Here is a 26160-nt window from a genome sequence, read left to right on the forward strand (position 1 = left end):
TTACCTGGACTGGTATCGTTAGATATTCTGAGACTTTGTTAAAACTATAAGCACTGTCATTATCTGTTAGGAATTCATTATTACTATACAGTAAATTAATGGAACCTCGAGTTATAAGTTGATAGAGGCTAAAAGAAGCAGTGATTCTGAAACAGCTACGCAACACTGTCAAGTTGGGTTCTATTCAAAAGTTTTCTTTAGTTGGTTTTGTCATGTCTCACTAACTTAAGCTAAATATATAAATACCATAACCGTCCTTACCACTATTATACGATAATCTCGTTTACAAGATGGAAGTTTTTATTATCCACAAGATATGGCCTGACTCCATGTTGGAATCTTGGAGCACAGATGCAACAAAATGCACAGATCTGGAGAAAACCGAGACAACAGTTATGCCATAAACACAAAAAGAGGTATCACAACTACAAAACAGCCAAACACCACACTTTCCCGATCATGGGAGGGGGTCACTAAAGTGCTGTAAATCCCATGATGGTGAAATACCTTTAACCTGCATGTTCTCATGTGCGTGAAAATTACAAGGAGGTAACTGACAAAAACCAAAGCCACTAGGATATTTATGGTAGGCTATTATATACGAAAAACCGAAAGTCTCATCAACACATTATTGACCCAGATGACATTAATATGGCTCCAAACAAGCCACCTGTTTTAATAAGCTGAAGAGAATAACATAAAACAACATTTATGACAAGGATACATGAAAGACTAAAACTCTAACCTGTAAAAAAAGATGAAGCTTCTGATGAATCGGCACTAGTTGAATATTGTGGAGGTGCTAAGCTTTGACCGAGGGTTGAAAACATTAACTTAGGCTGATCACTTAATGGTTCTGGATCACGTGGAAGGAAATAATAAGTAAGGGAGAACAAAAGGGATTTTAAGAAACGTTGTGGCTCCTTTTGTAGAATCAACGGAATCGGTGCGTTCGAATTCCCTGTTTGTGTGGGGCGCATTGAAGAATTAAGACATTTGATCCAATAGCAGTAAATATGTGCACTGTGTTTGATGACGTCCCAATTCTCAGATGACATAGTCAGTCCATAAGTGATAGCCTATGCAATAAAAATGAGACTGCCTAAAATCAACGTACATAAGATAAGGCTTGTATGACTAAAACTGAAGCACATGACTGTGCTTACGACCATGTTGGTAAATAATGATGACATTAGCGCTTTCTGTCATCTTATAAGGTGACCGATTTCTTCTTACATACCATTGTTCATATATTTCACAAGATATTAAAAACCATAAATCACAGTCCATATACTTAATCCATGTTTTCAGGCTAAGTGCTATACACAAAACTTAGCCACACAAACCCCTAAAAAAAGTTAGATGGTTATTTGATTTTAAATAAATAGTATCAAGTCCCACGTATGTTTCATAACATAATTGTGTAGTAAATATATAGCGCTATTATGTGTCCCAAATTTTAATAAAACAACAAACTCAAATTCCTATGACACAAAAGACTTGGCAAGAGTTGATTGCTTATAGGGGAAATTTACTCGTTATGAGTTCACGTTCAAATTGTTCTAATGTCAGCCAATACTTTAGTTACAATGAAAACTTAGCATAAACAACCAAAACTAAGACAAACATAGTTGTATGAGTTTATGAATCACTATAATTAGTCAGTCAGAACTAACGTAGAGCATGGCAAGAATTTGAGTTGCCCATGTTGTCATACCAATGACAAGATGAAGAGTGAATTTTTAAAGATGTATAACGGACTAGTACACACATAAAACTACCTGCAGTGCAATCTGTCCACATTAAATGCAAACACAACTATACGATATATACATAATTTCTTAATCTACAACAATTAAACACCATAAATAAAGTTACATCAGATAAATGTAGATAATAGTAAAATAACTTTGGTCACAACGAAAAAGTTTGTGACTCCATGGTTTGTAGATTTAACTCCCAAGGATTCAAGTTAAAAAATTTAATCGATAGGACAAATTGTAGGTATTTAGATGGAATAACAAGCCCTATTAAAATAACCATATATAAGAAAAGGAAGTACAGATCACAATCTAATTTTCCTTGTAGAATAGATTTTGTTTTACTAACTCGAATCGATAATATCGCTACAGTAAATATTGGTAATAGCAGGGATTGAAAGTTGATCAACGTGCTCACTTTGAAACTGGAAAAAACAAATATAAACTGAGAATGTAATCTAAACTAGTGATTTATCATCATATAATAATACATGCACCTGGAAATTGATATTGCTTACTTTTGGAACTCGAACAAAAGTATAAAGAAAAAGAAGATATAAATGAAACCTTTGTGCATCTGTAATGCAAAGACTTACATACTTGACTAGAAATCAAATTATTTTGATCAAAGTAACCGGGTAGTATTGCTTACCAGTACATAATATGTATGGTCAGCAAATTTATAAACGGATGGGTACCTAGCTAAAGATTCGCAAAGCACTTGTCTCCCTAAATCAGAAACTCGAAAAATAAAATCTAGACGGATACATTCTGTGTACCTTAGACATCCTAAAACTTACCCCTACAGTTCAGATATCCCGATTCGAGACTCAACCTAAGAGATACTGAATCTAATTTTAATACACTAATGACTGATGGCATGAAAATTACACAAGAATCATACTGTTATAAGAGAAAAAATATGTGCAAATTGTATTTTGGACGTACGTGCATAACCCAACGCAGTTCATCAGGAGAATCAAAACGTACTACGGAAGTCTGACCAGAAAAAGATGAACGCGAGTTTAGTGCTGAAGAAACATTTTGAGGAAGAGATATAGATTCGCTTCTATGAGAAACAGAACCATCATGCATTGTATCAGTATTGGCAGGTACTACATCACCAGACGATGACAGAAGAGTACATGAACAATCACACTAAAATTTGATTAGGATAAATTCCCGTACAAACAGGAAAAAGATAGAAAACAGTTTCACTAGTTTCGAATCGGTCATTGTTTAAGTAATTTGCATTACCATCTAGCAAGAGTTTATCTAATAATACATACACATCATAAGGTAGTTGGAAGTAGTCAGCAAGAAACTCTGGGCCTAGGTTTCATGTCATTTAGCATTCATTACCAAGGTATAACTATAATGTTGAAGGAAATGATGCGCTCTGTGGAGTTTGAACCAGCGTCGCCCAGCTTCACAGCCTAGGACGTTACCACTGAGCTATTAAGTTCACAACTTACCTATAAGACATCTCGTTTATCAATCAATCATAGGTCTATAAACAAAAATATTTAGCAAAATGTGAGGAATATAGACTTGGACTATAAAGCTTAGTTGTGCCATTTTCAGAAAATACAGTTTGGAACAGCTGAAAATCACCATTTGTTTGGTTATATACCTTCGTTTCCTTTCATAAAATGTTTGGCAGGAATATTTCACGCATCAAAACGTTCTGTTATTGATGGCCTTCATGTTAAGACGTACAATCTCCACAGCAAGTTCATGTGATTAGTTATCAAATGTATAACTGCCATTACAAATAATTTGGAATAGTAATATTAATTTTATTTTACTATTTTCTTATTAATCGCATATAATTTGAATTAATGTATAAAAGTAAGACGAAAGTATAGTCCAAGTACAGGACCTCAATACAAAATTTCATCAACCTGGATAAAATGGAGGCTTAATAGTTATGACATCAGAGTTTCACTCTCCCTTAACCTAATTTAGTATAAGCAACCGCTTAGTACCACTAATCTTGAAACAAAATCTGTGGATTTTAGCTGAGTAAATGATTACTCAACAAGATCTAAATATTCACATTAGATGTGTATTCACGAAACAAGTAGGCGAATGTTTTTAAATAATCAAGAGGAAACGAAGTCTATGATATTAGAGACGACTATATAGTTCTACGAAAAGTTGCCGGGATTGAGAAAAATAAATTATTATTATAATGGCAGCAAAAAATTGGTGGTAAGAATAACAGTTCAATTACTACCTAGTTGGATCTACAAGTGCCCTCTAAAAAGTCAACATCTTAAACGTCAAAGAGCAATAACTAATTGTAAAATAGGTACGATGTTATGTCGAAGTAATGAAGACCCTCATAGAACAGCTCAGCTACACTAATAAAGTTTTTTAACACCCGTACTTAAGATGGGGTTTCTTATTAGGAAGGTTTTAGAATGGTTGATGATGAACACAGTTGTTATTATAAGAATTGACAGAACGCTGATTAATAGACGATAAGTAATGATAAGATATGATGGCCCACGAGATGGAAGCATAGATAGAAACTTCTGAGTGAATTGATATCAAAAGACAACAAAGCGGCCAACTGAATAGGATTTTCTTTCCTGTAAAGTGTTGTCCTGACATATACAAATTATTGAATAAAATTATAGAACAATTAAAAGTAATTTGAAACATGATTGATCATAAAAATATGGGTTTTATTTATTAGTCATACGCCAACGGAACTATGACAAAACTGTTATATCCTAGTGAAGACATATGTACGGGTAACTTCCGGGACCTATTAATTGACTATTATTCTATATATATTCTTGTTGTATAACTATTCAATGATTAGATTGTATGTATCCAAATTCATCTTATTATAAGCTTCATTTTGACCTATAAATTATTATTATACAGTTTGCTGTTCCCAAATTATACTCAGTTTATTGGTTACTGTCTCCCGCGCGCGAATGCTTAACCTCTGGACCACTGAGCCGGCATACAATGGTGTTAGTGTCTAACTTCAACCGATCCACGAAATTCAGTGACACATCCACCATTGTCTTCAGTGAGTTACTATCTCACAACAGACCCGGTTAAACTCCACTGGTCACTGCTTCTCACTAGAACTTCAGGAAATACCTCTTGAAGCCAGTCACTAGTGAGCATATGTTGATTAATATCAGAAGGGGTTTTTGTGGATATTTTAGTAATTTTAATAGTTGAGATCATGAGTCAACTGAAGCTAGACCACCATGAAAAACCTGGAAGCACTGAACGGCCGTTTCGTACTATTGTCGAACTAATGATTTAATTTTACTTTTGTAACTGAAAACTTAGTTGCTTGTCTAATCGGAATAAATACAGTAACCACTATAAATAATTATTAAATGAAACACCATCCTACCTTCACACTCATCACAGTACTGGTGGCTATAGAGTTAGCAACCTCTACAGGAAACAAACGCAAAAAACTCTCATACTCGAGAAGTTGATTGTATGTAGAATGAAGTTCAGAAGACCATCCTTTGTATGCATCTAAGAATAAAAACACAAATAAAACTAAGCGCAAATTTAACCAAACTAAGAGTAGTTTTAGTTGAATATGACTCTGTTTCGTGAAGTTTGCTAATGATTACACCTCAATAAGCTCAAACCTAAGGAAAAGAAGTTACGCAAAAAACAAACAAAACTATCGATCAAGATGATCTTCCGTCAAGAAAATTTAAAATTATTGCTCAAATAATCATACCTGTGAATAAAATGACTCGACTTACTAACTAAAAACCTACCTAAACAAACATTTACGCTGGCCTAGTTGTTGTTTACTTAAGATCTACACAAATTACACACTACTTTTCGTCAGAACTAACTGCCAGAAGTCGTTAGTGATGTGTCAGCTATTTTTTGCTGCCCACGAAAAACTAGCATATCACACTGCAATCGGCTACTGATAATATGAATTAATATAAGAATGTTTCTGACTTCCTAGTAAATCCCTTAATTTCATATTTCTTCCTAGAAATAGGAATTCCTTTATATAACATTTCAGGCGGTGATTCCCGCACAATAAACCTACCCATTAACGTGAAATACCCAGATGAACTAGTTCTGATTAATGAAGACTAACATAATTTAGATCCTTTGAACGGCTTGAGTAATGATGGGTTGGAGTGCATCTCCTACCCTATAAATGCAAAATGTTGCTTCTAGAATGGTCTACATCAACATATAAACTAAAGATAAGAAGTGAAAAAGTTGAGCGTGTTTATCACTTCACCCATCTTGGTAGTCTCATCACCTCTGATGATGATGTTTGACGAAATCTCGGGAGAGATTAGGAAACCTCCTTAGGTTTTTACCGAACTGCGTCACCTTTGATGTAAACAAAACGTCTGTCCACCAAGCGAGGGACGAGCATGCTGTCCATCATTTGGCTCTGTTTTAACTTATGTCTCCGAAATGTGACCTTCAGTGGCAAAAAGCATACGTAGGTTGCAATTTCTTGAGCACAAGTATTTTCGTAGTATTACTGATGTATGATGAAACAACAAAGTGAACAATCCTAGGGTCGGGCACGAGGTACTAGGCGAAGATGTGTTTATTTATCTATTTATTTATTTATGTGTTTATTTATTTATTTGAACACGTAAATATTGGCACAAAGGGGCACCGAATACATATGAGTCACACAAGTCACTCGATTTGTGTGTGGGCTGTGATACTGCCCAGGTGCCCAGACCCAAGCAGGTGGTTTCCTTAGAGGGTCACACTCGAGGACTTCGACCTAAAGCTCTGATCCATAAGGCAGTGGAGCATTGTAAAGAGATGCAGTCCCATGGTAGTCGGTGACCAACAATTGTTTCATACGTCATTTGTTCCTTCAGGATCCTGGAGCCAATGTGCACCATTGGTTTCGAATCAGGGTTTTCCAACTACCCTAGATGAATCCTCCGTGTCTACCAACCCGGTTAAAGAGTAGGACATTCGCTTTTCGTCCTCTCAATTTCGTAAACAACACCCCCGCTACGAAAAGGCAGTGAGTAGGACTTCTCTGACAGTGGCTGTATACGCGTGGCCATGTGAGAGCATTTCGATGGAGAAAGCTGACTCTCCCCACCCTCAACCGTAACAGAGCATTTGGAGACAAAAATGACATCCGTTTGATAACTACGTGAATATTCGCTTACTACAGAGGACGAAACAAATGATATATATGCAAAAATACAGCTAACTTCGATGTGCACTGGTAGTTGGGACAAGAGTAGGTTGGAAGAAAGCAAGAAGCGGTCAAAACAAGAAGTGATATCAATCTATAAAATAACTAACTGTTGGTCGAATCCCAATTGATACTTGTAGACTCCCAGGTAAGAATCCAAAAGATAGCCAATATTAGTGGTTACAGATGTTTGGTGATGTGGTTCAGAATCGGCTACAGTACCATAGATGCATTCACTCTTTATTTTCTGTTAGGTTTTGGTTTTCAAACATAGTTGCCTGTGACTTTAGGAGAGGTCCATCATCCAAACATTACCTTTTAGAGAGGCCCTTACGACCCATTGATACCCGCCTATTTAATCCAATGAACTGTGTCTACACCAACGTCCATAAAACCTATGATAAAAAGTCCTCCAAACCATACATGAAAGCCGTGAAGACCGATAATAATAATAATCCCTAACAGAGACAAATTTAATAACTGAGTTTATTGGTTTTGGTTGCTCATTTGAAGCAGTAAAACGTTTGGTGTCAACCAAGCAATTTCTATGGGATAAATTTGGACAACATTCAGGAACTCTTGGAATAAATATTGAATTCGAAGAGCACTAAGTTGACCCAGCTCTCAAGAAACTCAAAGAGCAACGCGTATGCTCTATGATAAATGATGCAAACCTGCTTACGTATAGAAGACTACATAATAGAATGCCACAAGACATTCCGCTATGGTGACCCATGACTGATATTTTACAACGACGAATATGCCATCCTAACTAGATAACTGAATGGATAAACTAAAAACGTTTCGTACTTTGTAAATTTTGATTATTCAATGACAAAATTATTGCTGTGCTCATCTACAAGGTGATGCTGTAATGTATGGAGAAATTATCAGTTATAAGTATGACCAATCCAATGTAGAACACTGAGCAAATTATTTCAAAAGTGAAAAGGACCAAATCAAAAGGAACAGGTTTAATTGAATTCACCTGGTGGATGGACTATTTTTATTTTCGATTTCCACCAGCTTTTCGGAGATTTGTTGTACGTCAACAACTACTTCTTGACACCAGAAATATCTTCTATCAGCTAGGTCAGACCACGCTATAAAACGACTATCCGTTAGAGAGGTGTGTAAATAAATTCCATAAGATTGGTGAGATATCTCATACAAATATCTTATGTAACGTGGTGGCAAACAAACTCTTTTCTATCGTAGTAAACTAGAAATACGGTTAGACAGGACCAACGGATTATGTTATTTATGTTAGTCCATTATCTGGAGGAAGAGCAATCATTTAATATGCAACATAATAATATACGGACAGAAAACCCCTCTTTACACATAAATATTGCAATTTCTTTTCTCTAATCAAGTGCGCTAATCAGTTGCATTTGCCTTGACGAGAACATAAAAAGAAAAGTCATTTATTTTGTTTACCAAAGAATCGCTACGAAGATAGGTTCGATAACACTAAAATCATCAGCAACACCAAATGCCCATACACTTAATAAGTTTACTAGTGCTTTACGGAGAATACTGGAACTGGTATTAAAGATGGGAAAATAAAACTTATCACAGAGTACAACACACGAAAAAAGGAGTGGAAGAGCAAAATGAAAAACATAGAATAACACTAGCTCTAGGATTTAGGGGTCGATAATGACGATACAACTAGGCCACCACGGCTAGCCCCATCATATGTATCATCATTTATCCAATGATAATGATTATTCCTCTGACTTAGGATGCTTACCTCTTTTCTACATGATATAAACCAACAACTAATGACTTGATCGACAGGTTTTATACTATTTTTTTCACCATGGTTCGATACCAGTTATTGAGGAAGGCGGCGGTAACATAAAGTTTTCAATCATTTAAATTAAATATCCGCAAGCCCCTCGATCAACATGCCAGCCCTAAACCAAGTCATATATACCAAATCTGGATTGCCCACATGGCGACCGGATCATACTTTAAAGACACTTATTTAAAGCAAGTGGAATATTTGTACTTTTCCTACTTTCATGGACCGTTTCACAGCCACAGAGTAGTGCAAGGCGACTGCATGGTAATCTTTAGTTGTATTGTAACAAAATATGGTCACGGTGAACCATCAAAATAATGAGAATAGTGAAGAATGATCGACATACAAAGCATCTCGCCGATTTTATTTCTCGATGGTCACTTTTATTAGCTCTATCTGTAAACTATCTTTGTAACACAGGGTTAGACAAAAGAGATTTTTTAAAATGAGATTCAAAATGAAAAATTTACCACAACATGCATCTAGAAACATAGTGATAATATTGATCGACTTACTTAAATCCATTTTGTAAACCCAAAACGACCAGTTAATCCAAAACAGTCAATAGAAATTAGTAAACGACTATTGCATACCCGCTAAAAGCAGGTAATCTGAAAGTGAAAATATGAGGAAAGATGAGATAGGACCCTTGAAAGACTAAAAGTTAGGAAAAAACAGCAAGTGTAATTCGATAGCAAATAAACAAAAGAGATTTGCTAACGGAACAATTTGGAGCACAACGCAAAAAGAAGCCTAGAACTTGGCAGAAAAAGAGCCAATAATGTAAACTGGTAGAAGTCACACTTAGCTTTCAGAATAATTTTACCGCTAATTACTAGCTGTAGAGCTTTAAAAATTTTAAACGATATATAATAATGGCTGAGACTATCTTTTCAAAAGAAAACTGTATTAAAAGATGCGCATAAACTTTTTACATGTTTACACATATGTTTTATATCCGTGTCTGTTGTGAGCCTCAAGTGTGTGTGAAATATTACGATTTTATCCCAGAATGAGGGCTAGTAGGTACAAAGCCAAATTAATACGCTACGTTAGACAAATTTCGTAACAGACGCGAGCTACGTTTTCCACATTATCTAGAAATGACAGCAAAACTTTAATTTGAAAACCTTAAAACTAATATTTTAGCTTCCATTAACACAATGGGTGCAATACAAACACTATATTACCATAAACAATGTTGCTTATACCCATGATGATACGATACATTCTTTGAAGAATATACATGGTCACTAATAAACTGACGTTAGAACGCTTATATACAAGCTCAAACGTAGGCGTATGAGCAATTATTCGTTGACTTCCTAGGGCAATCAGTAATATTTCATACCTAACTTGAAAGTCAGGATGGAACACTGACATACGTAATAAGTGATTAAAGGTAAGATTGACAGGAATTGTCAACTAATTTTCTAAGTATACGTAAAAAATTATACTTAGTTGCTCATATATATATATATATATTATATAAGCAACGTACGAAACGTTATTATCTAGAATTTAGCCAAGCCATATCTATAGAGTTATGGTGCGTCAAATTATCAAATTATTCAAAATTTAAAATGCATTATTACATTTGTCTGAGACTAGAAGGGCCTATCTTTCTCCAGAACAAAACCAAACGGACCTAAAGTAACACCAGTTTTATTTCATGCGCGTAGCAAGAAGTCCAAACCCCAAGATTGTTTAAGTTAATGAACTATTTGTTTCTTGTTATCTCCGTCTAAGTGATAAAATAACTTAAAATGGATCTGAACGGAATAAAAGGAGCTTACGTTTAACTTGCTTCCGTATATAGTAGCAGTGGATCGCTAATATCGACAAAAGAGAAAAAAGAAAAAACCGTACGTCATAGTAAGATATTATCCTTGGTCCTTAAGAGTATGTCAAGTTTCTTCTCCAAGGACTCCTGCAAAGTCTCTTGGACTAGCTCAGTTAGCAGAGAATTTCAGCATGTGTCTACTCTTAAGGAGTAGGTGTGTCTACAGCCCGTTCTGCTTAGTTGTGTCTCCAGTTTCTGGGTGTTGCTCCTCAGGTCTGTGTTGTAGCCAAGCTTGAGTAGGTGTTTAAGGGGAAGTATTTAAGGCAATTCCGTTGTCACCTGCCCAACTTTGGAACCAAGTCAGATCCTCTTGAAGTGCCAGTTTATCCTCTTGGTTGCATTCTTCTCTCCAAAGTGATAAATCTGGCTATACCTGCTTTGGAAGATAGTTTATATAAATCAAGTAAAGAAGAGGTCCTTGAGCTGAACCTCGGGGAACCCCATCAGGACATTCCATAGCCGGAGACTAAGTGAAGTTAACCCTTGACTTAAATTGTCTAGCTTAAAGATATTAAATGAGCCGACCAACTAAAGATTATTTGATACCTAACCGTCACATATCAATGACTCCATAATTTTTCAAGGTATAAAGTAAGGTGATACTGGTCAATATCTTGAAGGCTCGCTGTGTTGAACTCCTTTGAAAATTGGTGTGATGTGAGCCAGCTTCCAATTTTCTGATAATGTGCCTCGGCCTAGCGAATGCGAGAACAACACGCTAAGCGGTGCTGACAAGATTGAGGCTGCCTCCGTCAGTATAGCAGAGTGGACCTAATTGCATCAGAAGTACCTTTTTTGGGTTCCGCAGTCTCCAGCACATCACGTCAGCGTTCGTCTTCACTTCCGAAGGTCCTGTGGAGTTGCAGTTTAAGATTTCATCAATATAGTTAATGTGGGCCGGTTGAAATGTCCGAGAGTACTGTTTTACCAGAAGGTTAGCGGCATCATCGCAGTTGTTGGTTTGGCCAATAGGATCTGGAATTTAAGAAACTCCGGTTTCGGCTTGTCGAAAAGAGGCTGCTTGTTGACACTAACAAACAGCTTCAAAAAGAATAGTATCGCATAAAGAAGTCTGTATTTTAGCACTCTGAAGGTAATGGCTAAAAACTGTTAGGTCAAAAAATGTGACATTATGATGAACACAGTAGCTGAAAGTAAGACATACGCAGTAGGAAAGCACCAGGAATTTGATTTATAACTCTCTTATTTCTTGTAAAGTTTCGATTTTTACCTAGTTATTTAAGGCAACATGGGCAAATGGTTTTAGCTAATCCCTAACTGTCTCGTCTCCAGAATAATCCGGAGAATGGGATATTTCTTACCAGGAAAATAGAGTGGACGTGAGTTGAAGTGTCATAATGTCAGGACTTTCCCAAGGAACAGTTTTATATCCACTTCTGTTCCTGTTCTTGTTTGATGATCTGTTAGGCAAAATTGCAAGGCGGCAATGATCTATGTAAACGACGCACGGTGGTTTTGGTATAAGCTAATGATTGTTTTATATCTGACATGTGCCCGTTTTCGAATTTCAAATTCAATACCTTCATTTGTATTCACCTAGTTCTGTCTATTTAAATTGCGTTATTTCCGGGATCCCTAATTTGTTTAATAATTCGAATGATCCTAATCATCACACGCACATATCTGGAGATCCCTACAAGGCGAAAAGGATTAACTTCAGCTTCAAAAGAACCTCATAATAATAGTCACAAAAATTCGTTCTCTATTGACTTAAAGAACAAACAACCTGAATAGAAATTTGTTGCTTATTGCCCCTTCAGAGCGTGATCTTGGGCTTTTAATCATGGAGAGAGCTTAGTAATCCTAGGAAAAATCGCAATTTGATCAATAAGCATCAGATGTGCACGAATGAATGTACTGTATTTGGGATTCAAAGTCAAAACAGCCATTAATACTAGGGAATCATTGGTTCATTCAAACACTACATCAAACTATATGGGGGATGTGACAAAAGCAAACGCATCACTCCACTATATGTGTGGACAACTAGGTACAACCACCCCAGAGTTGTTCCTAACACTGTTCAAAATGTACTCAGTGCCCCACCCAGAATTTCACATTGTTAATGCTGAACCTCTTTTTAAAAGATACATACCCCTCTTAGACCAACAACAGAGACAGGAGGCCAAGTTGGTGATGGGATTGAAACTAAAATCTTAAGAATACAGTCTCCAACACCTGGGATTATTCTTGTTAAGCTACAGAGGAATAGGCGATGATCTGGAAACAGCATACAACATAATAAGTACGAAAAGCTACCTTGACACCAGCATATTGTCAGAACATCATCACCACTCTCCTGGAGGCAACCTTCGGAATATTGAGCATTAAAGATCAAACATCCAGGTACGTTTCCACAATTTCTCATTACCATTTGGACCCATTTGGGATGATCTCCCATCCGGAGAGACTATAACCCATTCAGTCGACTGCTTAAAGAGAAGAATCAACGAACGCGTACTCAGTCATGGGATACCCCTCTTGCCATCACCCCTGTTTTCCCTCTTATTCTTTCAATGCTGTCTTCCTACACATAGCCAATTAAGTGAAGGATTTATTCTCGATACAGTCATCTTCCCTCAACTCTGAAATGATCACTTTATTATATTCATATCGCGAACATTCAACCTGGTAAAGTGTTATCTACTGGTATCCAGAAACCCTGCTGCTCTGAGACAAACGCACTCAAACTAAAAGACATACTCATCTACAAACAACTGCCAAACTGACTACAATTAGAGCAATCAAGTGGTTAGACTATTAAATACTGACAGCTTAGGGTACCCGACCGTTATCTAGTGAGGATGCGAGACAGACCACCTTCCAGAGTGTGTCAGATAAAACTAGCGAGGTCAGCATCATTGTCGAATATTTACACAGCTATTTAATCTGGCGATTTATTTACCTCTCAGTGCGAGTTGATATACGGTAACCATGTCTATATTAGTCATAACTCATTGCTCCGACCCCTCGGCTTGATGCATAAGCCCTTAAGATGATAGGCATGTTGCACTTAAAGGACGAAATATATTTGCTCATTTCTCGTTATATGAGTCTTTCTCGATTACAGAAGACCAAGGGTGATTTTATGTTTTTCGAGATAAATCATTCATGTAGGAAATCAGGTGCAAGTGGATTCGTACAAACCACGAAACTTTACCCTCAAGAGTTACCTGTCTGCAATTTGTACACTGAAACATGAGTAGGAAGCTTACAAGGAAGACTAGATTCACTATTTGAATCCGGCTGAGACACTGCAGGAACACACAAGTCTGACTTACCTTGAATTTAAGTAGTTTAAAATTCACTATCCTTTATACTACTCTAGTCATCGACTCGTTGTTTTCCTTCTCCAGTTTACATCTAGAATGTGTAATAAATACATAAATAACTCCTCCACTACATGTTTTATAGGAGTAAATTTGAAGCACTCCATCTGGAGACCAGTACTGAGTGGAGTACCTCAAGGTTCTGTACTGCACCCTTTACTTTTTATTCTGTATGTAAATGAACCCTCAAGTATAGTAGAGCCCCCAATGTTATTATACTCTGACGATACAAAAATCTAGTGAGAAAATACAGGAGACGCAGATACATGTGCACTTCAGACAGAATTAAATATTGGGATTAAGTAGTCTAAGGAGCGGCTGATGCCTATCAACGCCGCAAAGTGTGCCTACATGTACTTTGGGGTTACAAAGATAGATAGGTACAACATAGGAGAAGTGCGATCTCCCAAGGATCTTGGAACGATAGTGAGCCATGATCTTAAGACCGCGGCCTATTGCCAGAAAGTTGCAGCTAAGGGTTAAGAACCCTAAGACCTTTAAGACGGACATTCACCAAGTTAGATACTACCATGTTCACTACAGTATACACAACCTTAGTGAGAAATAAGCTTGAAAACTGCGTTCATGCTGCAAGCCCCTGTTTAAAAGGCGACTTACATATCATGGAAAAAGTACAGAAGGCAGCTACCAGTACAATTCCAGAATTCCGAGGTTCACCATACAAAGGGCGGCTTGAAAAGCTAGACCTCTTTACTCTGTCCTATCTCAGATTAATAGGTTATCTGATTTTGGTTTATAGAATACTAAGAAATGTTTTTGGACCTAATATATCCTCTCTTTTTCTTGTCACTAGATCGGTTCATCTTAGAGGACATAGCAGGAGAGTAGAAAAGCCAGGAACGAACAAAATATCAGTGGCACACAGGTTTTCACCCCGAGTCATTAATTCTTAGAACCTGTTACCCAAAGCAGTGATGTCCGCGCCTTCAATCGACTCGTTCAAGAGAATAATGGACACTCGTAGAAGCATTTTCGTGCCGCCTTCAATCGACTCGTTCAAGAGAATAATGGACACTCGTAGAAGCATCCTAGAAGAGGAATAACATAGATCATAGGCCTGTAGTGTCGTGCTTCAATAATAGTTCACTTCGATAACCGTTATTATACCAATCTTAACGGTGTATGAAATCAGAAGGCAAAAGGAAGCGGCAACTACGTTTTTATTGATGAATGATGCAGATCAGAAAGCTTTGGGCACATGAGTAAGTGTAAGCGAGCGAAGCAAAGATGATGCATAGTGCAGATGGCTGGGAAGCCAACTCGAGAGCGAAACGAAAATAATGCATATTGGAGATGGCTGGGAAGCCAACTCGCTATGAGCAAGCATTACTCAATATTTATAATCAGACATAGATGAATGACAGACATATGATAAATAGGATACTAAGGGTACACATATACGCTCATATAAAAATATAGTCAAGGTTAATAAGCGAATAATTAACAAGATCAAAATATGACTCATAATGTATAGGTGAATTAGCTTGGCCAGTAACTAGGATGAATTATATGGGCTTAACATATAAACTGATACTACAAGCCTTCTGTCCTTACTGAAATCTGAATTTGAAATAACTAAGCGTCAGAAATATGACAGAAATCCAATAAGACAATCTAATTAGCTTGATGTGAATTCATTTGGATCATATCCTCTGTACATGTTGAATCTACTCCGAAGTTGCACACCAAAAATGATGTTGGATATTTAATCCGCAAGTATTGGCCTTCGAAATAGCTAACCTTGTGTAACCAGGTCCGTTCCTTGGAGGGCTGTAAGATGACAAAAGAAAAACCAGGTTTCCTAACTCCAAAAGCTATATCCAACAGAATCAAATCCAAAGGATTGCAGAAACTACGATGGTATTGTCAGATGTGTCAAAAACAGTGCAGAGATGAAGTAAGTACCTGTTATTTCCCAACGTTAATTCTAAGAATGGTTATAAATGCCATACGATGTCTGAGTCTCACCACAGGCAAATGAAACTCTTTGCTGAAGACGGCGGAAAGTTCATCAGCAGTTTCTCTTCTGACTTTTTGAAAGGATACCTCGATATACTGCGTCGACAGTTCGGTGGGAAACGCGTGCATTCCAATGTCGTTTATCAAGAATATATCAAAGACAAAGAACATGTACACATGAATGCGACAAGATGGCATACACTCACAGGACTATGCATGTGGCTTGGAAAACAGGGAATTTGCAAGGTAGATGAGACTGAGAAAGGGTGGTTTATCGAATACATTGATCGCGACCCAGAAAAGTTAAAAAAACAAGAACAGAGTGAGCGTTTGGAAAAGACGGAAGATGAAATAAACAAACAGTTTCTAGGTAACTTCGTGATTGCTAATTGTATTAACTTATAGAGCGTCAAATAGAACACAATATCAACAAAGTTGAACAGACGGAAGGCCCCGTATACACTCCTCTCGTCCGCACCAATGAAGATGAACCAATTAAACTGGAGATTTCTTTGTCTCAAAAAAAGCCACCTGTCCAGGTGGTAAGCACAGAGCCTGATCCTTCCCCAAGTTCTTCGGAGGAGAAACCTCAGAGCCTTATGACATTGGGTCCGAAAAAGGAAAGAACTGCAGTAAGCAATCCTGTTCTCTTTAATGCTAGTGGTTGTCACTTCAGTTGATCGAAGTCATAGTTCAGTGTATTTTGTCTTCTCATCAGGTTTTGTTGAAGCTGAATTTTAAGCAAGTATCTTGTATCTTCTGTTAATGACTTCAACTTTTAGACTTAATTTCTACACTTGCAATCGTGGTGTTGTTGCAGTTTTACCGTCTTAACATTTTACACACTTTAACTTTCAGAATCCGCTCTTGATTGCCGAAAAAAAAGCACGTGAAGAAAAATCCAAATCTAGTGCCGAAAAGAAACAAGACACACGTACTACAGCAGCTTCTGGAGTTCGTCGGCGTGCCTTGGATGAATTAATGGAAAAAGAAGAAGCTTTTAAAGACAAGAGAAACCGAAGAGATTACTGGATGACAGAAGGGATTGAAGTCAAGCTAATCAATCGCAAACTTCCTGATGATCTACGTTGGAGACATGCCACAGTTTTGAAGATGCTGGATAATTACACGGTTAGTGTGACTAATTATACATTCACATCATTTAAAGTTTTATGTGATGCCAGTCTATATAGTCAGGCAACACATTTCTCCATTTTGAGAAGTGAAACAAATAACCTTATATTTTGCAATGATTTCCAGCCTACTGCTGTTTGTATATTTCTGAGTAAAGGTTTCACTCCATCTATCCTAAAGCGAGTTTAGCTCTGTAATTAACAAGTCGAGATCTCTTTTATGATGGCTAATGTAGATACCATCAAATTTCTGCAACCAGTTCGGGATATTTATGCATCCATTAATCGGGCTAGTTTTAAGCAATGGGTGGTTGTAAGGTAAGTTGCTTACCAAGCGTAATAACGATATGTAAATAAGTCCATATATTTAAGCAAGCAAACATCTTATTACTTAAGACTAAGTAAGTTACTGCCTCCTCAGTGACTCACATGTTCCTGGAAATAAACTTTTCAACTGAGTCCAGACTATCGCTATTGTCTTGCCTATCTTGAGTACCCAACCAAACTTTATTTTAACATTTCCTATGCGGTTTTAACATGCTGTTCAAGCCGTCTTAAAAGTGGCTACATCGGAAACACAAGATTTTAGAACAAAACTGTACTACAACTTCTGCAATAAAAATAGTTTGCATTTTAAAGACGGTTAGAAAACAGTCGTGTTACTGTCTTGTTAATGTCATGAATCCATAATAGTTAGCCCAAATATAGAACACGGATGTAGTATTGATTAATTTTGAGAATAAAGCACCCTCTTTTGCCCGTTGTAGGACTTATTAGGTAGACGGAACTTCTTATTTATCACTTACATCAAAAAACTTCATATCACTAGTCTTGAAAGATGCCTCTTGGACTCTTCAGTTGCCCCCAAAAGCCCTGTTACGGCCAAGGGTGGGGAGAGTCAGCTTTCTCCATCGAAATGCTCTCACATGGCCACGCGTATACAGCCACTGTCAGAGAAGTCCTACTCACTGCCTTTTCGTAGCGGGGGTGTTGTTTACGAAATTGAGAGGACGAAAAGCGAATGTCCTACTCTTTAACCGGGTTGGTAGACACGGAGGATTCATCTAGGGTAGTTGGAAAACCCTGATTCGAAACCAATGGTGCACATTGGCTCCAGGATCCTGAAGGAACAAATGACGTATGAAACAATTGTTGGTCACCGACTACCATGGGACTGCATCTCTTTACAATGCTCCACTGCCTTATGGATCAGAGCTTTAGGTCGAAGTCCTCGAGTGTGACCCTCTAAGGAAACCACCTGCTTGGGTCTGGGCACCTGGGCAGTATCACAGCCCACACACAAATCGAGTGACTTGTGTGACTCATATGTATTCGGTGCCCCTTTGTGCCAATATTTACGCGTTCAAATAAATAAACTTCAGTTGCTTAATGTTCTCCTATTCCTTTATACGTACACTTCACAATTTCTGCTTAGTCGGTGTCCTGGTATTTATCTGCACATTTTCAACATCACTAAAAGGATCCTTTTCATTAACAATCTTTCTTTGTGTTCTTTTAATTTCCCCTACAGTCTCGAAAAACTTTCATTTTATGGCTGTTACAGAGGACGTATTGCCTACGAATTATTACTCCTAAAACAACACTTCCACTAACACACAAGTTTCCACTTTTCGAATGTTATACTGTATCTGACCACAAGCATCTTCAACTAAAACTCGAATCCCAAGCAATGGATTCATATTTTGAGATGCATACAATGTTCCATGTATCTTGACCCTGTCTAGTTGATATTGATAAGAAAAATCCGTGGGTATCGCTATCTACTTCGAGAGTGCTTTGGAATGTTGGGAGTGGACCAGGTTATAAGTTTTAAAGTTCGCTTCACCGTCGCAGCGTACAGTTTCCTACTGTTTATCTGAACTGTTCTCTTAGGACTTAAAAAATCTTAAAACTGTGTGGTTTCTGCTTATATTCCTTGCTCAAACACTTAACGAACATTTTTACTAGATCATTTCTAGATTTCATTGAAATTCGTATGACTCAAGTGTATAGACGTCATACAAGCTGTCATTTTCAGCGTCCATTGAAAGGACTAAGTTAACCAGCAGTGTTAATTAAGGATATCTTTAACATCCCATATTGGTGGGTGTCTTTTAACATTTTACACCTACGGAAACTTAATCTAGCACTGATTCCAAGCAGGCGGCGGTCACTGATTCTGTCATATCCGGTTGAGCTCTTCATGACCTCAACAGGCAGCTGAGACGTTGAAAGGAACATTTTAGCTGACCCATATCACTGTTCATTTTAATATTATACTTTTCGTTGAGTTCTTATCTTGTTGCCAGTTGTGCTTTTTATACGAAGTCTTGTTCTGAGGTCTACGTGAACTACTTTTGTCCAGCGATTATACATTCCTATGTTTGACACCAGTTTATGCGGTAGTTTGAGTTAATCCTACCTCGTTAATAGATATCACCCGACCGCATTATACTGTAGTGGTTGGTACTATGTCAAGCCCACATGGGTTATTCTAGTTTCCGTACAGACCAATTTATTCATTCTACTTGAGTCACATTTTGACCTTATCAATTACTTGCTTATTAATTCTGACTTACCTTACTCATCACTTGTCTTTAATTCATTTTTATCTGAATATAAATATCGAGTCGCATTTGGTTGCTCACTTGCCTCCTCCACTGCGCGTCCTTTCGTTTCACTTCACCCCTCCTCTTTGCTTCTTTCATTTTGTTTCCCTGATTGTCTGCTCAAACCAATGAATGCACGAAATATTCGTATTCAAAATCCATTCTCGTATCTGGCTTATTCAACTTCGTTATTCACTAACGCGGATTAAGTCGATAAAGATATACGAGGGTAGCTGGGATGTATATTTCAGTAGCGATCATCATACGATCTAATTGGAGTCAGATACCGGGCCACTGAAGTGCCGCTTGGTTCATTTGTCAGACAGCATTTCATTATTTCGGAAGACTAGAATCCGTTTACCGTTCAGTAATAATAGTAAACCATAACACAAGCATATACACCGTCCGAATAAATGTTCCTGTAAGAATTTAACAGATAAGTATGGGATTTTATCGAATTGTGGACATATCAAAACTAGTGTTAGAACACGGAATTAGTGGCTATTTATCGTTTTACTTACCCTCTTTAACATTATAGAAAATAATAAATATTTCTTAATCTGTTGTTCAACTGTCCCAACCCTTTCATTTCACTTTGGATGTCGTATTATTAACTGCAGTCTTTTTTCCGATATATATATATATATATATATATATATATATATATGATACGTTTTATGTAATTAAGTCCCGTAAAATAAAGTATTTGATTGGTACATCTTTCTATAATTAAATCGTAGCTAATTGATAAACCTTTATTTTTATTTGTAGTAATAATAATTTGATTTCCTCATTCTAGAATCTTTAAAATAAGTGAACGTACGTCAAGTTCATCATTAATCACTTTCATTAAAACATAAACCCCGTTAGACTTTGTGGTTGGGTTTTCTTATGGCTATCACTCGAACTCTATAAACTGAAACACTCGTTCATTTAGGTCCCATCACTTCAGACAGGCCGCTTAAAATTGATGTTTCGAGGGTGAATTCGTACTGGCGACTGTACAAAAGTGCGATGGCAGTAAGGTATTTCCTATAAACCAGCATCTGCAGCGATACTGTTTCCTAAGACAGAAAAATCCTGTTAGAAAAATTTGTATCTAAATTAGCATCCCCCACCTTGCTCCATGGTTTTCCATCACCGGCAGTAAGGTTCGAAGAGTACGGAACTGACATTCCAAAAGCTACTCACGAAAAGATAGTAAATAACTGGCCTCAAATCGGTATATCTTCCATCTCCTATTCTTGTCCGGTTATTTATTGGTTGTACAATCTTCTAGTCATTTATTGTCTGTAATAGTATCGCTTCATTTGTGTGTAGACATTTTTTGGCTCCAGGATAAATGTGGTTTGGATAAAAGTAAAGGCAAAATGAATTTATGCTCCAAAATGAGGATTATTTTGTGCTTCTTACTGTTTAGGCTATCGTAAGGACAGTGGAATGTCACACAAAGATCAAAGTGGATCAAAATCACGTTCAAACAGTTATTCCTGAACCATCATCAACAGTTCTCATCGTTAATGGCGCATACCGAGGAGAGTACGCTACGTTAGAGCAAGTTTTTAAAGAAAAGAATATATGTGAAATAACAGTGATGACCGTAAGATTTCTTATTAATGCTTTTAATGTTGCTTTACGTTCTCTTTTGACTCTAAATCTTCAAATGTTTGAATATTCTGTCCGGCAAACATTTCTCTCGAGCTTCTTAATTACTTATCGTAATCTAATTTCCAATTACTGCTTTTTTACTTTACATCATTTAATTGCAAGTGCCCCGTATTTTACATCTGAACTCTCAACTATGCTTGATTTTCGATCCGAAATTATTGCTAGTTCATGTACCACCTTTCTGTGTCTAAATCATATATTACCACTTTTCAGATTTTAATAGTGTTATGTTTTATGGACTGAATGGTTTAATCATGAGGCTTCCATCGACTTTCTTTGAGAAAACATTAGTACAGACTCCAAAACGTAGTTAGTTGCCAGGATTTCTCCGCGAATGACTAATATCCTGCTCTGCCAATATGGAACGTGATTGGTTGTTGTAAGTGATTTTGCTGTCTCTATCTGGGTATGTTATTTTATTGCATTTATAGCATAAATACTTTAGTAAAACTGGAAACCAGAAGAATGAGTCACAATATCTAAATATATTTTGCAGTTGTTTGAACCCCGTTACTGAAAATAAATAAATAAACTGAAAAGGAACAAAATACATTTAGAAAATATTTAGCAAATGAGAAGAATGATAACTATAAGGTTAAAAGTCAGATAAAAGAAAATGGCAAGTAAATATGTCTACTTACAGTTACAGGACAATTACTAATAACATCCAATCACATACTATATTAACACGGCAACCTGTTAGCCACTTATAACAAATGTCTAGCAGCTACTTTATCGTTGAAGTCCTTCCTTATGATTATGCTTGAAAAATAAAACAACGTCAACTACAAAGCTTTATTTGAAAAGTAACATTTCTATCACTAATTTTCTAAGCTTAGCCCGTTCGCAAAACGAGCAAACGCTTAAATGCGGTAACTTTTCACGATAAAGTGTGCTAATAGATCCTAGCGTACAACACAATACTTAGGTCAGCGCCTTGGTGATCAAATGACTCACGTTTTAATGTGTAGGTAGGTCGTAAGTTCAAACACCGTTCTCCTATTTTGGCTTGAGTAACCAGGTAATACATTAATCTAACAAATTACAGCTTTACTGTTTTTTTGATCACTCTTCAAGTATGAGGGTTATTGATACTAATTGGCGCCCCAAACCAAAGTAAATGGAGCGAAATCTCAACCTACAACATATTGATCGAAAGCTGAGTTTTTGACCAATTAGTCTCCACTTTGTACGTAACCATGTAATACTAATATCCTCCAAAGCTGAGTACACAAACCTCTTGGTAAAGTAGTTACATTACCGATAATTTTTGAAACTCGAAATTACCATTACATTTTTCCTCGAAGTAATTTTCGTAATCATATTGATCTATATGTTTACATTTATAAAAACTCACAAAGGTTCTTGATCGTTTTCTTAAAACATTGTACTCAGACTACCAGACTCTAAACATCACGGACTGGTCGTTGTTAAATAGCCACTAAAAAGCATTAAACCCTGGACACGTTTCATCCTAGTATGGAACTCCTCAGTATTGCTCATTCAAAATCCTACCGGGGATCCAACCTAGGACTTTCTGGTCTCGTTACAAGCCCCTAACCTTTAGACCACTAAACCATCATTTAATGATTTGCATTTTTACCTTGAATCAGCTGGTGATATTGCCCAAACATCTTCCAGTGCGATTAGTGAGTAACTCTCGTGTATTTAATAAGGTCATGGGTGCACACTGCCGATGAGCCTGATACCAGGAGAAAATGACTGTCTAATGCTTCCTGGTTTCCGATGGTTGTCTTTGTTCGGTCTGGTGTAAACTATTAAATTCAACAGCATCCACAACTTCCTATACTGATAATAATGATGTTTTAGTGTCTTGTTCGTTTTTGGTGTAGAATTGACATCAATGTAGTTGTTAGCTATGTAAAGTGTTGCGTACGCCCAACTACCACCTACTTCCAAGCGAAATGGCAACTGACGAAATAGATTGGAAGGAATCTATGAACCCTAAAACCAAGCTATTATCAACCTTAATGGCACAGATACATTCACTCTTTATTTTCTTCTGGGTCTTGAGTCACAGTATTCCACCATAAATACCTTTTCACCCTTTCTTCGAACCACATTTTGAATATTTAATCTCCCCCGTTATCATTATAACTACATTATTTCGACTCCGTTGCTATTCATCTTACTAATTGCATCTTATCATGCTAATATGATAAAAAAATTAATGTGATACACGTATGTACAAGGTTCTACATTGATTATTACCAACTGACAAACTACATGGAGTGTAAAAAAGTTATCAGTAATTTTAATATCTTCATCTTTTGACTCTATTTCTACGTTTGTAGGCTTTTAAGATAGTAGACATCATTAGTTAATAATTATTACCTCAGAAGAGTCCGTATTCTATCGTATTCTTCCCACCACCTTGTTTTGATCGGCCTTTCTCAGAAACATACATGTTAATCTTTTGTGCTCCTGGTGACTATACACATGTTCTCAGCTAGTTATGCCAGACTAAACCGATTAGTTCTTTTTTGTTTTTGAATCTTTCAAAATCAAAAATTCCATTTTCGAAACTAGTCTGATATTTCCATGATTATATAGTGGGAATTTGTCAGTCAGTCTGTATTGATCGACTTCACCTCATACTAGTAATATATTTTTTGGACTTGCGTGCTTTTATTAAAATCATGGTTGTATAAATATAGGGGATTCTATGGCGTTTCCGTAATTAGCTTTCCATTTGGTCGGAAAATCAACTTGTAGTTATCGATGAAAATGAATATGTTCTTTCAATATGTCTCACACGGCAATTTGTACCATCAGCATAGCATAGCTAGTATGTCTCAATGGATTTCACAAATTTCCTATCAGTTATGATGTTTTACTACTTTTTTTAGGGTCTGTGTATGGGTCGTCTTGTCAAGAACGTTTCTTTGGATGATATTTGCAAATTGTCAGAAGCAAGACAGGAACGGTAGAATTTTTTTCAGTTATCTTTAGTAATATAAGCTTCTGTTGTTCATTTATAATGTACAGTACTTCCAAATAACAATCAGATATATTTCTCTTTCATGTTGTTGTTATTTAAAAACAAGGTTCATTTTTGACCAGTTTTAAGATTCGTATCAGGCTTTTGTCATGATAATAGATATATTTAAGAAACGATTGATCATATTGTTATCGAAATGGTTTCAGAGTCGTGGTGAATATTCAAACTCCTGTCTGAAAAAATATTACTAAAATGTCTGGTGAGGGTTTATACGCATGATTCTTGAAAATATAGAAAACATGGTGGTCAATGATCTCTGAATACGTAGGGAACAATCAAATTTTCGGCACTACAGCAATCAATTATACATTTACTGTTGTTTCTAAGTACAATCTCTTTGAGGTGGAATTCAAGAGAGTTTCTTAGTTCTGAGAGTTGCACCAAAACTTTATAAGTTAAATGTAAGTTCAACATTATGCTACTGCCAGCAAATAGAAGTATTTGTATAATCCAGTATAATTTCCCTCAAAAATGCATTACTGTCGATTACAAATCAGTGGAGAGTTTTAGGGTTAGTTATTTGTTAATATATACAAAAACTCTTAAGGTGGTAAGGATATTTAGTGAATAACAGACTTAGTTAACGACCAGTTACAACAGAAAGTCGAATAATGGGGTTTTTCCAATTTTAAATAAAAGGTAATGTCGATGCAATCCTCTCAGAGCGCACATATTGCGATGAAGAGTAATCGTTATATAACAACAACAATGTGAAAATATAAACCATTTCAAGTTGGACTAAGTAGTTTAAAGTGTTGGAAAAATATCGACATATCAGTATTTCCTACCGTCTTATGCACAAAATAATTAGTCAGTCACAGAAAAGTGATAATATAATTGTAATTAATCTAGCTTGTAAACATTCCTCGTATTTTGTACAATCCTGACTACCGAGCGACTAATCTTGTAGTTATGAAACAGACCATACTGTAAGAATAATCTGAATCATCTTGTTGGATATTCGGTCAGCTTCAGACAATACGATAGTTCACACAATCGTGTTTTGACCTTATCTCCCACACCCTACCTTAGTCAGCTACAACGTAGGACCAGGCAAATATATGCCTTGGTCCAAGTTGCCACACCTCATTAGCACAAGAAGATGAACACAAAATTCATAGAAGTACTTACTTCAATGGTAGTAATATGTAAAAGGAAGATTGTGTATAAAGATATAGTACAGGAAGAAAGAATTAGTTGGCAAAAAGATATAAAGCAGTTTTAATCTCACAGTTTAACGGAAGACAGAGAGTGTATACACCTATGCCATTGTGATCGGTTCTGAGCCATGTCACCCAGAGTCTCTAACCACTGGTTACGATAGTCGCGCGGACCCCAAACAAGTAGTCTGAATCTACCAACATGGCTAAGACTAGAAGTTAGTGACTTCAATGACTGATATCACGTTTTTGTTTGGCCGTCCTTAACTTCCCTCCAACCTTCTCCAATACTAGTCTGCGTTGCACGTCGTGGCAACCGATGTTCAGGCATACGTAATATGTGGCCCAACCATCTCAATCGATGAAAATTTAAAACCGTATCAACTGATTCACCATCATTTTTTGATTACTTACTCCTGTTGCCCCCAGTGGAGCATGAACCGCCAACCAGCATTCTCCAGACCAATCTGTCCTGGACCCTACTTTCTAGTTCTATCCAGTTGTTCATTCTTCTCATGTCTACTTCCATTTCTCGGCGTAATGTGTTCTTTGGTCTTCCACTCCTTTGGCCTTGAAGATTCCATGTGAGGACTTGCCTTGTGACGCAGTTGGGTGCTTTCCTCAA

General features: G+C 36.8%; 2 protein-coding genes across 4 annotated transcripts in view; one reads left to right on the forward strand and one right to left on the reverse strand.

The window, feature by feature from the left end:
* The window catches only part of Smp_134670.1 (hypothetical protein), a gene marked incomplete at both ends in the record, with an annotated part of 50503 nt that extends 41208 nt beyond the window's left edge, over positions 1-9295 (reverse strand). For both annotated transcript variants that reach the window (XM_018795890.1, XM_018795889.1), the window contains 4 exons: positions 746-1079; positions 2709-2918; positions 5149-5279; positions 9286-9295. In XM_018795890.1, coding sequence (XP_018650157.1) covers positions 746-1079; positions 2709-2918; positions 5149-5279; positions 9286-9295 — 685 coding nt within the window. The remainder of the gene's footprint in view (positions 1-745; positions 1080-2708; positions 2919-5148; positions 5280-9285) is intronic.
* Positions 9296-15761: 6466 nt separating this feature from the next.
* On the forward strand, positions 15762-24391 carry Smp_023250.1 (hypothetical protein; the record flags this gene model as incomplete). 2 transcript variants are annotated; one of them, XM_018795891.1, is made up of 6 exons in its annotated part: positions 15762-15881; positions 15917-16313; positions 16349-16575; positions 16802-17074; positions 21106-21285; positions 24224-24391. In XM_018795891.1, the coding sequence occupies 6 exons, from the start codon at positions 15762-15764 to the stop codon at positions 24302-24304; spliced, it is 1278 nt and encodes a 425-aa protein (XP_018650159.1). In that variant the 3' UTR covers positions 24305-24391. The 2 variants fall into 2 exon arrangements, with proteins under 2 accessions (XP_018650159.1, XP_018650158.1); XM_018795892.1 differs by lacking the exon at positions 24224-24391 and having other exon boundaries at positions 21106-21679.
* Between the last annotated feature and the right edge of the window lie 1769 nt (positions 24392-26160).

Source organism: Schistosoma mansoni, chromosome 2 (genome assembly GCF_000237925.1).
Source record: "Schistosoma mansoni strain Puerto Rico chromosome 2, complete genome".
Lineage (NCBI taxonomy): Eukaryota > Metazoa > Platyhelminthes > Trematoda > Strigeidida > Schistosomatidae > Schistosoma > Schistosoma mansoni.